Raw genomic sequence first — 14,643 nt, 5'->3', positions numbered from 1 at the left:
AACCAACTTTCATTACTACAAATCGAAAAGAGGTAATGGGGCATTCCACAGAAAGGTCAACCCAGACATGATTTTGGGATAGTTAATGAAGGAGAATATTTTCTCCTTAAATTTGTTACAAAAGCTATATATTAAGCATATCTGGTTGAAATTTAGGTTAATTTCATATCATGTATGTGGTATTCCTGTTTAAAAATGACTTTTGAACAGCTGCAAAAGCAAAGAAAAATAACATAAGTTTGGGTGTGGCTAGCAGCATTTTTAAGTAGATATTGAAAGGTTTTTGAGTACTGACAGAAAGCTAAGAGTATTTATAGTAGTATGTTCACAGGTATTCAAACCTAAATCTATTTACAACAAAGGAAGATTCGAAATACAGAAATATTTTATTGTTACATGTTCCATATGTGACATTAAAAGGTTATAATTTTCATATTCTTTGAAAGTAACGTATAGTAAGATTAAAGTTTTTGTATTTTTAAATAGTACGGTATTGGTATGTCTAATATTCATTTGCAATTTTGAGAACTTTAATGAGTTTTTTATTATTTGCAATTGTTTTTATGTCCCATATGTGACATGGTATTGTTAGTATTTGAATCAACTGACTGGAAGTGGACTACTGAGCAATGTTTACTATATGTACCAGTACTACATAATAATATAATATTGGATTGTATGTATTTATAATATAAAATGGATGAAAAGCTTAAAAAAAATCCACTAGTGCTAGTCCCATGAAGAAATGGAGAGTACTCTGTGAAGTAGAAAACCCTGATTTCCAGAAAGAAGAAAATAAAAGATTGAGGGAATTAATGCGCAGTAAAAAGGAGAGAATGAGTGAAAAAGAAACGAATGCATTGAAAAGATATGAAAGAGAAAAGAAAAGATTGCAGCGATCCAAAAAGGAAGTCTTACATCCCTGCCATCTCCATCAAGTTCTCTCCTCACTTCACCATGAGGATCTTACAGATGCAAGGAGAGCTGTAATTAAAACTATGAAGTCATTACCAGTTTCTCCAAGAAAGAGACTTGCATTGCTCACAAGTTTACCAGCACATGTAGGTATTAAGTTATAAGAAAAGATGGAAAGTAGCCTTACAGAGGAAAAACACACATTAAGACAGAAAGATTATGGTTTGATTACAAACTTTTCTCTTTCGTCGTGACATTGTGTACACATGCCCAGGCATGAAAGATTCAATTCTTTTATGGGAAAATGGCAAAAAATTGACACTACAGAAACATTACATTACAATGTTTTTGAAAGAGGCTTTTGCTATCTTTCAAGAGAAAAATTCAAGCTTCAGTTTAGGCTTTTCATAGTTTTGCAGTTTGAAACCAAAAAATGTCATCTTATTGAAAGAAACACCAATGTGATCAATGCAGATGTCAGATACATGAAAACTTCATTTTGAAATTGAAAGCACTAAAAATAAATTATTCTGAATAATTCTGGAAATTTATGCTATGCAATGTTACATCAAATTCTGCAAGTTGGTAGAAATCTTGTGATGATTGCTCAAATGGGGGGAAAAAAAAAATAGTGTGTCTGATGAAATGGGACAAAAGTCACATGGAAGGTCTGAGAAAAAAAATTCAGAAGGCAGACTGACTTTGTCCTTGAAGGAAGGCTTTGTTGGTGAACTTCGAGATATTGTAATTAACGACTTGCCAGAAATGATGTGACGTGTCAATCTAAAGAGAATTCAGGCCATGACATTTGACAATGAGAAAAGATCTGAGAAAAAAAATTCAGAAGGCAGACTGACTTTGTCCTTGAAGGAAGGCTTTGTTGGTGAACTTCGAGATATTGTAATTAACGACTTGCCAGAAATGATGTGACATGTCAATCTAAAGAGAATTCAGGACATGACATTTGAAAATGACAAATTGGATTATAATATTCGTATATTACAGATGAACTTCTTAATATCATTCAGGATGAAATACAAAATGCTTTATGATCCAGGAGAAGCAACCTTTTGTTTACAGCTGCTACATTTTTCATGGATAAATGCAAGATGTTTCTAGTCTATTCTAATGCTGCACACAAGGATAAGGGAGGTAAGGGAGAGTTGTGCAGTAGGAGAGTTGGGACAAGATAAATTTTTCACTATTATATTCGTGACAAATCAGCTGCGATTATAGGTTGAAGAAACTTGAGAATGCATATAATTCAACATACTATTATTTGAAGTTGTCTCAATATTGGATATAATAAGTAATATTAATTTTGAATTTAGAATGTAACATTTTGAACTTTTATTCTTTATCAAGTACTAGAAAATACCTAATATGTAGTTATTGGATATTCTCAATGCAAGATTAATGCTTTGAGGTTAGGACTAGAGTCAAATCAATAACGTCTTTCATAACATCCTTACTTTAGTCCACTGCTGTGAAGTAATGGTTAGCTTCTTGACCATGAAATGAGCGGGACCAGATTCAAATCCTGGTCGGGCCAAGTTACCTGGTTGGGGTTTTTCTGAGATTTTTCTTCAACCATTAGAAGCAGAATTGCTGGGTAACTTTAGGCGTTGGACCTCAAACTCATTTCGCATTCATTAGAATAATTTCCATTAATCATCTCAATAGTTTGCAGGTCGACCAAGAGGACATGTGGACATTAATTCCAGGATCTGCCTATAAGTGGCATCTGTCTGCGGGAGCTGAACATATCCAGTGAGTTTATTGGGTTATTTTACGATGCTGTATCAACATCTAGGTTATTTAGCGTCTGAATGATATGAAGGTGATAATGCCGGTGAAATGAGTCTGGGGTCCAGCACCGAAAGTTACCCAGCATTTGCTCCTGTTGGGTTGAGGGAAAACCCCGGAAAAAACCTCAACCAGGTAACTTGCCCCGACCGGGATTCGAACCCGGGCCACTATCCAGTGAAGCCACAGGAGCTTTAATAGGTGGACTGCAGGTAACTGGGAGAATGTAGCTCCCTTGGATAGATGGTGAATTGGTGAGTCTTTGAATTGATGACATCTTCTTCTGGTTGAGGCTACAGCAGATTCAGGCACATCAATTGCGAATAGATGCCATTCATATGAGAGTGCATAGAATAACATCACAGGCAGGCGGATGATCAGGTCTCCAGTCAGAAGTGGATGCTATGGCTGAATCAATATGACACCATGCAGTGAATCATGCACTTGAAAGAAGCGATCCTAAGGACTTCCACAATCATTCCAACATATGGAGCTTGCACAATAAGCCTAAGGCTATGGTGCTTGCCTGCGGGCCCTCCTCCAAAAGAAAAAAAAAACAACCCTACTGCTCCCAATGTTGATTATATACAGGAGGAGTCTTAACCTCTTGTCACCCTGTGGGTCCCCATGGCCTGTAATCAAGTGAATTTCAATTTTCTTTACATACCGTCATTTCCCATAACTATGGTCCTGCAACACAACTATGGTCCGCGATACAACCATTCAAATTTTGTACTCCATAATGTAGTATCTCGTTTATCTATATTTTTGTTGTACTGTAATTTGAAGTCAAGTCACTGCAGCTATCTATGAATGGTCTATGTTACTTCTACAATGTTCCTTGAATGGTTGTATCTTGGACCATAGTTGTGTTCCAGGACCATAGTTATGGGAAATGATGGTAACTATTTTCTAAAATGAAATATTTTTATTTTAAACATATTCTCTTGATTGCACTAAACCCCGTTTTAATATTCCTATTTTTAAGGAATAATCTGTTAAGTCCCAGCCAAATTGCCATAAGAATAATGTAATTAATTCCCACTTTTAAGGAAACCCAGTTTAAGAAAAATCCTGTTCTTAAGGAATACTTTTCAAGTGATTTTGTGATATATCAACTCGACTTTCAATAACCAATAGTATCAGTATATTCGAGAACGCAATTCAATTGTTAGTAATATGACACCATGTGGTAGCGTTATTCTTTGTTCTTTATGGTCTAGCTTTGCCTAGAGTGGTTTCTTTCTTCTGTTGAATTGTGTATTCTGTTTCCAATTTTTTGGTTAGTTTATGTCCTTTACGAATTGTTATAATGGCAAATAAATGAAAGAAAATAACTATCAGACAGAAATAGAAAATAGTAAGAGATGTCGACGTTAATCCTCAAATAACGCTGTCACATATGGCAAAAAAAAAAAGCATGGTTTGCCAACTACTTCATTATGGGGAGTAGTGGTGATAAGGAAGAAGAAATTTTCAATACCGAATTTCAGTCTGGTTCGGGTTCAATCAAACTGAAAAACATTCGCGCCACACCATTTAAAGAGTTAGAAAATACTCTAATGAAATTTATTGTAATTAATAATTGTATGTCCAATTAAATGGACATAATAAAATTTGATATATAACACACGTTAGTACTATTTATAATAGTCTTTCCTTTCCATTTTATGTAAACCCCCTTTTAAGGGGGAAAAAAAAGTAATCTCCCGAAGATTCGTTAAAAAGGAGTACTACTGTATTTGCGCAATTTCAAGCCACTGCGTTCTACCACAGTGCACTGTTCTGTGAATGAAGGCAGTACACTCATCCTTTCCCCCATCCCCACGGGCACAATATTTGCAGAAAGGAATTTAGTTTGTATCTTTCTTAGATATTCTTCATTCTCAAACTTCACTTAGCAAGTATTCAAAATCTTGTAATATTATCTGATAAAGGTTCTAAAAATTTCTGAATCAGTACATAAATCTCTCATGATTTCACCACAAGTTTTCCTTTCTTGTACTTACTTACTGGCTTTTAAGGAACCTGGAGGTTCATTGCCGCCCTCACATAAGCCCGCCATTGGTCCCTATCCTGAGCAAGATTAATCCAGTCTCTATCATCATATCCCACCTCCCTCAAATCCATTTTAATATTATCTTCCCATTTACATCTCGGTCTCCCCTTCGGCCTCCCAACTAACACTCTATATGCATTTCTGAATTTGCCCACATGTGCTACATGCCCTGCCCATCTCAAACGTCTGGATTTAATGTTCCTAATTATGTCAGGTGAGGAATACACTGCATGCAGTTCTGTGTTGTGTAACTTTTTCCATTCTCCTGTAACTTCATCCCTCTTAGCCCCAAATATTTTTCTAAGAACCTTATTCTCAAACACCCTTAACCTATGTTCCTCTCTCAAAGTGAGAGTCCAAGTTTCACAACCATAAAGAACAACCGGTAATATAACTGTTTTATAAATTCTAACTTTCAGATTTTTTGACAGCAGACTGGATGATAAAAGTTTCTCAACTGAATAATAACAGGCATTTCCCATATTTATTCTGTGTTTAATTTCCTCCAGAGTATCATTTATATTTGTTACTGTTGCTCCCAGGTATTTGAATTTTTCCACCTCTTCAAAGTATAAATTTCCAATTTTTATATTTCCATTTCATACAATATTCTTGTCACGAGACATAATCATACACTTTGTCTTTTCGGGATTTACTTCCAAACCTATCGCTTTACTTGCTTCAAGTAAAATTCCCGTATTTTCCCTAATTGTTTGTGGATTTTCTCCTAACATATTCACGTCATCCGCATAGACAAGAAGCTGATGTAACTGTTCAATTCCAAACCCTCTCTGTTATCCTGGACTTTCCTAATGGCATACTCTAGAGCAAAGCTAAAAAGTAAAGGTGATAGCGCATCTCTTTGCTTTAGCCCGCAGTTTCCTTTCTTGAAGATATCATAAAATCCATACATTTTCTTGTTCCGCTTTTTTTACTCATGGACACAGTTAATATCACCTCATCTGACATTCTGAGTAGAACTGCTGTTTAAGTCATACTTGTGGACACACGCAATTATCTAACAGTATTATTTCAAATATGTTATTCTCAATCAAATGTAAAGTATTAAATTATTTTGCTTAGTAATATTGACAAGTTAATTCTGCTCTTCATCTCTACTTGTGTTGAAACAATTTTCGGAAGCACGTCTAAAAAATTAATATATAGCTAAAAACCTTAACCCAAATATGCCTGAAATATTTTTTTGCAATTTTTGTATATTTTTCAAATCTCATTTAATGCAGTATATAACCGAAGTATTTGTGTGGTGTCGAAACATTCTAGTTGTAACTGGTTGAGCTAGAAACAGGTGTCCTTTTAAAAGGACAGTAGGCATATGAGCATACATTTTGAGGAATAATTGTATACTATGCTTACATGAAAGGAAACAATGTAATTGTTGTAATTTACAATTATTATTATTATTATTATTATTATTATTATTATTAAAAAATCATTACGTTATTATTTTATTATAGTTTCTTTATTATTACTACTAATATTATTCTGAAGAATGATGCATTGTGGCTAAATTCGTTTTAACTCTAGAATGCTTTCGTCATTGAATAGTACCGTATTACTACTGATACGTAAAAATAAGTAATAGGTGAAAAGAGTGTTGAAGTTTCGAGGAGGAGGTTATATTGAGAGAGAAGTGATGATACATATAATGAAGCAGTTGCTGTGGCAATGTCAAAAGACAGGTTTCACTTCATTTTCTAAAATCTACATTGTTATGACAATGACAATTTAGAAAGAAAATAAGACCTCTTTCAAAAATACTAAATGAAAAACAATAGAAACTTATGTCCGTTCAATATCTCCCTCCAGAACGTCACAAGTAGTCTACTTATAAATAGATCTTGCTGTGCAAATCTGGCTTTCAGGTATATCTCCCAGTGAAGCAGACTTAAATAATTTCAAAGGAAAAATTGTTCCGGAGCCAGGTATCGATCCCAGGACCTTTGGCTTAGCGAACCAACGCTCTGCCGACTAGCTACCCAGCAACTACACCCGACACTGTCTCAACTTTTCCCTTCATATCCACACATCTCAGTGGGTTGACAAGATGCCAGAAACCCAATTTTGAGTGCACACGAACTCTGTGTGTAATTTGTAAGCTGCATTATAGTGATATGTCTGTATATGAGATGAAATTTCGCCTGTAGCATAATTTTCAAACGTAAATAGCATTTCATGCAGGGAAAATCCACTAAAATTGAAATAGCAAAACAATTTCAAAATATATGGGGATATGCCTACTGTCCTTTTAAAAGAACACATAAGTTTTCGTCATTGTCATGTCGCAATGAATAGATATTTCGAACGCATTGTGGTTTCACGTTATATTTATGTTTATTAGGAGTCATTTGATCTTCAAAAATTTGTAAAATAATTCCGAACTGTAAAAATATTTAACATTCTTATCTGATTTGCATCTCGGATGCCATAGCTGAAATAAACGAACAACTCTCACATCCACATCTCAAACTCAACGATGGCCAGAACTCTCATTACCAGTCTTACCACACCTAGCAAGCCTCTAATTAAGACCAGTAATAGTGACACCTGCGAAAAATCAAATGCGTTAACTGTAGGGAGGGTAATTTGAAACATTGACAACTGTCCTTTTAATAGGACAGTAGGCATATGTGGGTTAAGTATGAAACAGTAACAGTTTACAGTACATGATGTATATACATTTCGTGCTTTTTTCAGCCTAAAATCCTTGAAATCTCCATGAATACACAGGAAAAGAAACAAGAACAGTACCAGTCTCTGCAACATTTACTCATTCTTACAGCAAGTGCACATTTACGAAGGTTAATACATTTACTTCACCAAGGGCAGTAACAATAATGTACGGTTTTGGACAAAAAAAAAAGTGACTGATCTGTAGCATGAATCTGTCTTTAAGTCCAGCTTTGGACAGTGCCTGGTTCACACGAGGAAAATCTGTTGTATTTATATCAATTAAGATATAGAATTTTAATGTTGCATCTAATTTCCCCCTCTTTGTTATAAATTATTTATAACACTTGATCTATAAACAGACAGAAAAAATAAAAAAAGAACAAACAAAAATAGGAAAAAAACAGAGCAGAGTCTTCATAACCGATCGTTTACTATGCACCTACATTACTCCTAGACCATGGGTTCGAGGCTAATGTAATTACTTGAAACATCCATAACAAATTATTGGAACTCTGTTGCTGCATAAGAAATTCGTTCACGTAAAAAGCTAAACTGTCACGAAATCAAATGAAATCTTCTGAATGGGACTTAATGCATGACAGCGAGTCTTTTTTTCTCTCTCTAAGATGATACATGGTATAAATTTCCATAGGGATATTAAGTTATTCCACACAATTCCATATATCCAAAGGAATATCAACATAATTTTCAAACAAACTTCTTCACGTGTTGACATTACTTTGGAACACTAAGTCAGCACATCTGAGACCACCTTGCCGAATAAGGTAAATAAAAATGCAGGGAGAAAACCATACTAAATTCTTGCTCCAAAATTTTCAACAGATGTATTTCTTCTCGTTATATTAAGTGTGGTATAAGAATAACATTATAACTATTCAATAAGTTTGTAAATAAATATAACAGACAATTTAGACACAAGAATCAAATTATAATACAAATATGCAACATTTCACGTTGAAAAATAATATTGAACGTGTAGATGGGACAGCATATATTATGTAAGAAACATGATTTCATTTGGTCTGAAAACATAATATTCACATACCTATAAAAAGATAACACTCAGGGTCTCAAGTAGATAAACAGTGATAACATGACAGACTTGGACTAATAAAAATATAGTATGTATAGATATATATTTATATTTTATAGAATATCAGTACAACCAAAGTCACCTGTAACTCTGTATAATAGACCTTGGTTTATTCCTATTTACAGAAAACTTGTCTTTCTTACAAATTTTATTAAGCATGGAATAATTACTTTTAATCATATAAGAAAATTTTTAAACCAAAACAAACAAAAAATACGAGACAAAAAGAATGTATGTACTTCACCATTTCAACCAGACGCACTTCAGAACATCAATGATATAAGTGTCTCCAACCTTCAGTTACACACTGGAATTGTTGCTCTGGGAAACCGACAGAAAACTTCCTCTATCTACTTGTCTCGTTCTTTCATCGTGCCAACTTGTCATCATACAGACTACTCCACTATTTCACTGCTTAACTATACATGATTCTTTGTATTGAGTAGATTGACTGTGGAGTTGTCTACAAAATGAACACTATGCAACCACGTATCAGAATTCGGAAAAGTTTACAAGGTTACCTCGAGGACCAACTGTAATGTAAATGCTACATATAATTTAAAAAGGAAATGACCTTGCAAAAGAAAACACTTTACCATAAGTAATTTATTATATTCCCTAAGCCAAATGGCACACATAACAAAAAAGAATGCAATGGAGGGCTATTATGAGTTATGTCAAAAGATCAGACATAGAAAGTTCCAGTCCAGCATATTTACAAATCAACAGGACTGACATGATTTCATATATATTACAGTGAGAAAGAAATCCTCCACTGAACTCCATGTTGACTGTATGCGGAATTGTATCTTCCTCATGTAAAGAAGAATGACCACATTTTCTGGGAGTAACAATCACTGATGTTAAAACAAATTTGGCTATTAAGATTGAAATTAAATCTCTCCAGCTAAAACCTGAGTTTACCAGTTTCCTGGAGGAACATGGTAAGTCACCTCCCTGCAGGACCATGGTCAACCGTGATGTTGAATCTTCCTTCTTGCAATACACTTTCGGAGCAGAGGGAAAATCCCTCGTGTATAGGGTATGTACACAAATATACATGGAAATTTTGTCCCCCTCAAGTTTATGCAGAGGAATACATATTTATCACATGTCCATCTCATCCTGAGAACAAGATTTTCCGTCACTCATCCATGCCATCAGATGTAGGATTGGTACTGCATGTGTCTCCGTGAGAGCCAACTGACTGGACGGGCATGTTGCTAGAGTGCTCTTCTTCATCCAGTTCCCTCTTCATGTCTTCTATGGTTCCACTCAAATTCTTCGTATCCGAATTGTGGTTGTGGGCTGGTATAAGATTGTCTGCTCCTGACATAAGATGTGGTAACTGTGGGGATGTAGCTGACGTTTGTAGGTTCTTCCTTGTTTTCTCTCCCTTTCGCCATAATGTAATTTCCTACAACATTATTGATGAAGCATGAAATAATATTGACATATGTTCACAAATCTGTCATTTTCTATTAATTTATCTCGCACACGGCATAAATATATTCCCTCATGTCAAAAGTGAACTATCACAATCACAGTCGCTAAACCTGACCAGTTTCTCTGCAAAGTCAAATTTGAATCATCTAATAATAAAGAAGTTGTTCTGTTCTCATATTTCAAATTCATACATAAAAATCGAAGAGCAGGCATATTATTCCCACATAAATTTACAGATTCGGTACCCTATGTCACCTAGTATATGTTTGCTAATGAATGCTTGTTTTTCATTGAAATTTTAAGTTATAGTCTGATTTTAAAATAAGAAAAGAGTACAGAAGCTTATATTACAGGTGATTTGGAACTTCATGAAGTTCATATAATATTCAATAATGTTACACTGATTGTAGTCTTACAACAATATGACACTTCTCTTTCCAAAATATAGAAGGGAATTGAACTGTATTATTTTAGAATGAGGGAACATAATATGAAGATACACAACACTGAAGGACTTGAGCAATTTAGATGAACTTTCGGAAAACAAATACAGCTGAACTTTGTTATGGCGACCATTTACAGCGGCAGTAAGTAAGCAATATCATTTTTAACTGTATTAAATGAATGTGATTTATTATTTTTATGACGACATATTTTTAATAGCACAACACTAAAGGATTTGAGGAATTTTGATTAACGTTCAGAAAACAAATACAGCTTAACTTTGTTATAGCGACCATGTTTAGTGCATTTACATGACATTAAGTAAGAAGAACCATTTTTAAGTGTATTAAATGAATGTGATTTACTATTTTTACGACGACATATTTTTAATAAGCAACTCATTTATAGAGACATTTAACAGCCAGGTAACTTGCCCTGACCGGGAATCGAACCCAGGCCACCTTGTTTTGCTGCCAGACTCGCTAACCATTACTTCACAGGTGTAGCAAGGTGTATATTGAATAAAGAAAATAAAATACAAGAAAAATCTATTACACCACCACCACGACCACCACCATAGTTCACAAAGGCAGAATTCTGTCTTGCAAAACCATGTCATGTGCAAAATATATGTTATTGAATTTTTTTTTTTACAAAAATAATTCAAAATAACAAGCTATGTAACGTCAGCATTCAGTTTGGAATAACTGCTTAATATCAATATATTATATCTCATATTAAAAAATTTCAAACAAAACTTTTAAGGTGAATGTCACCTGATTATAAAAGACACCAAAATTGCCATTAAGTTTTTTAGACTGTCATAAATGAACTCTTTAATTCACTACCTCATTATATTAAACAATTCCAGAGCAAGTGTAGTACTAGCACATTGATACTAACATTCTTACAAGACATTTAGAAGAAATATAAAAAAGTTCTTTAATATACAGTGCATAAAATTACGACAAAGTGTGGCTCAAAATTTAGATAAAAACCATTCTGTATAACTCTGTTTCTTTAATTATAGATTGTATTTAATGGGGTGGAGTATAGTTAATTTTCTTGTATATGAAATGAAATATTCAGTATCAACAAAATGTAAATTATTTCTCTGAAACTATTTGTTTCTATAATTTTAGATGCGTTCATGACTGATCCAGATATATAAAATGCATCTCATAGCTCTGTCGTGTATTGTGTTATGTCACCTTCATTTGCCCATACTCTCTTCCCTGTCATTCCGCTATCTTTACTATACATTACATTTAAAACAACTTTACTCTCAATGATGATATTCTTAACAGGATAGTTAAAGAAGACTACAGAACGAGGATGTTATCATGATTACTACCAGTATTACACTGAAATATGAAACTTTTCACACATTTTTACAATTCGGAAAATTTTCCTGATATGTTTCAATAATGTAAAACGTATAATACGCACCTGTTGTTTGAAATAGCGCCTGTCTTCCTCATCCATTAGAACGAGATTCAAGTAATAACGAACTGAAAACTTTTTATTGATGTCTCTCATACTCGGAGTGAGGTCATAACCTGCCAGGAACACCCGAATAGGAATACTTTCTCCACGAACTGGTGCTCCATCCATTATTTCATATTTGGCAATGGTCTCATTTTCTGTGAAGGTGTTGGGTCCTGCAAGACAAACAACATGTTAAATCTGTGGTGTTAAGCCAAAAGTTGATATGTCCAATAATAAAGCTATGGACATATCAACTTTTGGCTTAAAACCACAGAAATTTTCTCTTAAATTTCAGTTTTTGCAGTGTACATGAATGATATGAAGAAACAGTGAAATTTTCAATGACGAGTATAATGAATTACTCATGTAACACCTTTCGCACAACCAGTACATCCACATCAAAGCCATTTACACCATTTGTGTTTGCAATGACATTCATGAATACCAAATTATTTCATTTCATATATATTATTATTTTAATGTACTGAAGTACATATGATATTTCCATGCAGACGCCGGGGTGGTATCCGGTGTGGCTTAGTGGATAAAGCATCAGCACGTAGAGCTGAAAACCCGGGTTCAAATCCTGGCGCTGGAAAGAATTTTTCTCCGTTCCATTACTCTTACATCGTATGATGACGCAGAATATCTGCATGGAAATATCATATGTACTTCGGTACATTAAAATAATAATATATATGATATGCGTAAATCACTTTGTGGTTTAAGACGGCGCTTATTCCGTCGGATCCCGGCCAACTAGTCACTCATAACAAGTGCACCTCAGCACATGTGTGTACTTCGGTCCTACGTTCATAGACATCTATGACGTAGTGCAGAGGGAACCCAAGAGTTGGAACTTAATCTGAGATGATTCGTCCGACGCCGGGGTGGTATCCGGTGTGGCTTAGTGGATAAAGCATCAGCACGTAGAGCTGAAAACCCAGGTTCAAATCCCGGCGCCGGAGAGAATTTTTCTCCGTTCCATTACTCTTACATCGTATTTCATTTCAGCTCAAGAGACCAAGTTTCTTTTTATAGTTTCAAAATTAAATTTCGTGTGGTGAAAAAACTTAGCAAAGTCCTTTCGCTTCAATTATGTTGTTTCACAAGCCACAGCACTTCAACATATTTATGTTAATGTTTAAAATTCCTAGCAAATAACTATTTTCTAGTGTATGAAATGTCAAATTAATGTACTACTGACCTAAGTTAAGACTATATCAATTTTAAACAACCACAGAGCTGTATTAACTCAAGAGATTGTTCAGTACAGATTGTTGGAAAGATGGTGAAATGAGTGGAAGAGAACGAAAGCAATTAGAACTATAACATATGGTCCATTCTTTTATAGAATATACAATGGATTGAACGCTATTCCAATATTTCCACATGTGGAATTCAGTATCGACATTCAAAGTTTATCACAGGAAAGGAAATTAATCCATTTTCGTATACAGGGTGTTTCCGAGGTGGTGTTACAAACTTTCAGGGATAATGGCGAAGGGCACATATATCAATTTGAGATAAGGAACCCCGGTCCGGAAATGACCAAGTCGAAAGTTACAAGCAAAAATAATTCTGTGGAAATGAAATAATTTTATTCCTCTGTTCATTTTATTTATGTGTATTTATCTGTACATCTTACACATACTGTATTCATCTGACGTTTACGTTGTCTAATTACAGCATTCCATTCAGTGCGCTGTCTGGGGAATGGGGACAGGAAACTACACTAAATTAATGAAGATAGTGTAATGTGTAACGGACATGGTGTGTCCTGATATGCATGTCTGTAGACAGCAGTGTATGTGTACAAGTTGCAGTGTCCAGTCAATCAGTCCTAGTGAAATGGAGGAGTACACGAGAGGGGAATAAGCAGACATGGTTTTCGAATACGGATGAGCCAATGGGAACAGTAGACAAGCTCACAGATTGTATCGGGTCCAGTACCCACGTAGGAGACATCTGGCCCATACCATTTTTCCACGACTGTTCCAAAAGTTAAGGGAAGGAGGGCACGTGGTGCCAAATTACAATTCCATTTCCACACAAATATTTTTGCTTATAACTTTCGACTCAGCCATTTTCGGACCATGGTTCCTGATCTCAAATTGATACATGTGCCCTTCGCCATCATTCCTGAAAGTTTGTAACACTACCTCGGAAACACCCTGTATATGCCACAATATCAATTCAAAACTTTGCCACATGCACAGGACCTTCTTAATCATTTTAATAGAGAAGTGACTGTATCATTTAACATTATACAGTGAAGATTGATCATCGTGAACTTCGATGAGTGTCATTTTTACTACGAATTGTTTGTTATTTAATAACATTGAATTCAATTATAGTAGAACTTCGAAGTAATTTCTGTCGGATGAATTACTTTCCCTGGATGACTGACATTCACACAATTTCAAGCACCCAGTCACGAACCTAGTTTCGTAAAATTGTGAGTTCAGAGGCTAGGCCTGGTCTTTGGGAATTCACAAGCTTTGAAATGATCATTAAAATGTTGAATCAATGTTATCACTCAAATTCGTTAACTGACTGCAGCTAGGGTGGTGGTTTTATTTTCGCAGAATAGTTAAAAAAAATGCTTACTTACAGTTGGCTTTCACAAGGGAAGGAAGGGTTTTGGCTTGAACAGAAATTTTGTATCGAAAATTTG

At 34.8% G+C, this 14,643-nt stretch overlaps 1 protein-coding gene across 1 annotated transcript in view; it reads right to left on the bottom strand.

Annotated features, from left to right (window-relative positions):
* Nucleotides 1-8,293: 8,293 nt before the first annotated feature.
* The window catches only part of Vps26 (vacuolar protein sorting 26), a 42,065-nt gene continuing 35,715 nt past the window's right edge, over nt 8,294-14,643 (bottom strand). Inside the window, exons 6-7 of the mRNA XM_069837560.1 lie at nt 11,928-12,139; nt 8,294-10,005 (exon numbers count right to left, since the gene is read on the bottom strand). Coding sequence (XP_069693661.1) covers nt 9,733-10,005; nt 11,928-12,139 — 485 coding nt within the window. The 3' untranslated portion in view covers nt 8,294-9,732. The remainder of the gene's footprint in view (nt 10,006-11,927; nt 12,140-14,643) is intronic.

This window comes from Periplaneta americana, chromosome 10 (genome assembly GCF_040183065.1).
Source record: "Periplaneta americana isolate PAMFEO1 chromosome 10, P.americana_PAMFEO1_priV1, whole genome shotgun sequence".
Lineage (NCBI taxonomy): Eukaryota > Metazoa > Arthropoda > Insecta > Blattodea > Blattidae > Periplaneta > Periplaneta americana.
This window is presented reverse-complemented; position numbering and strand designations above follow the sequence as displayed.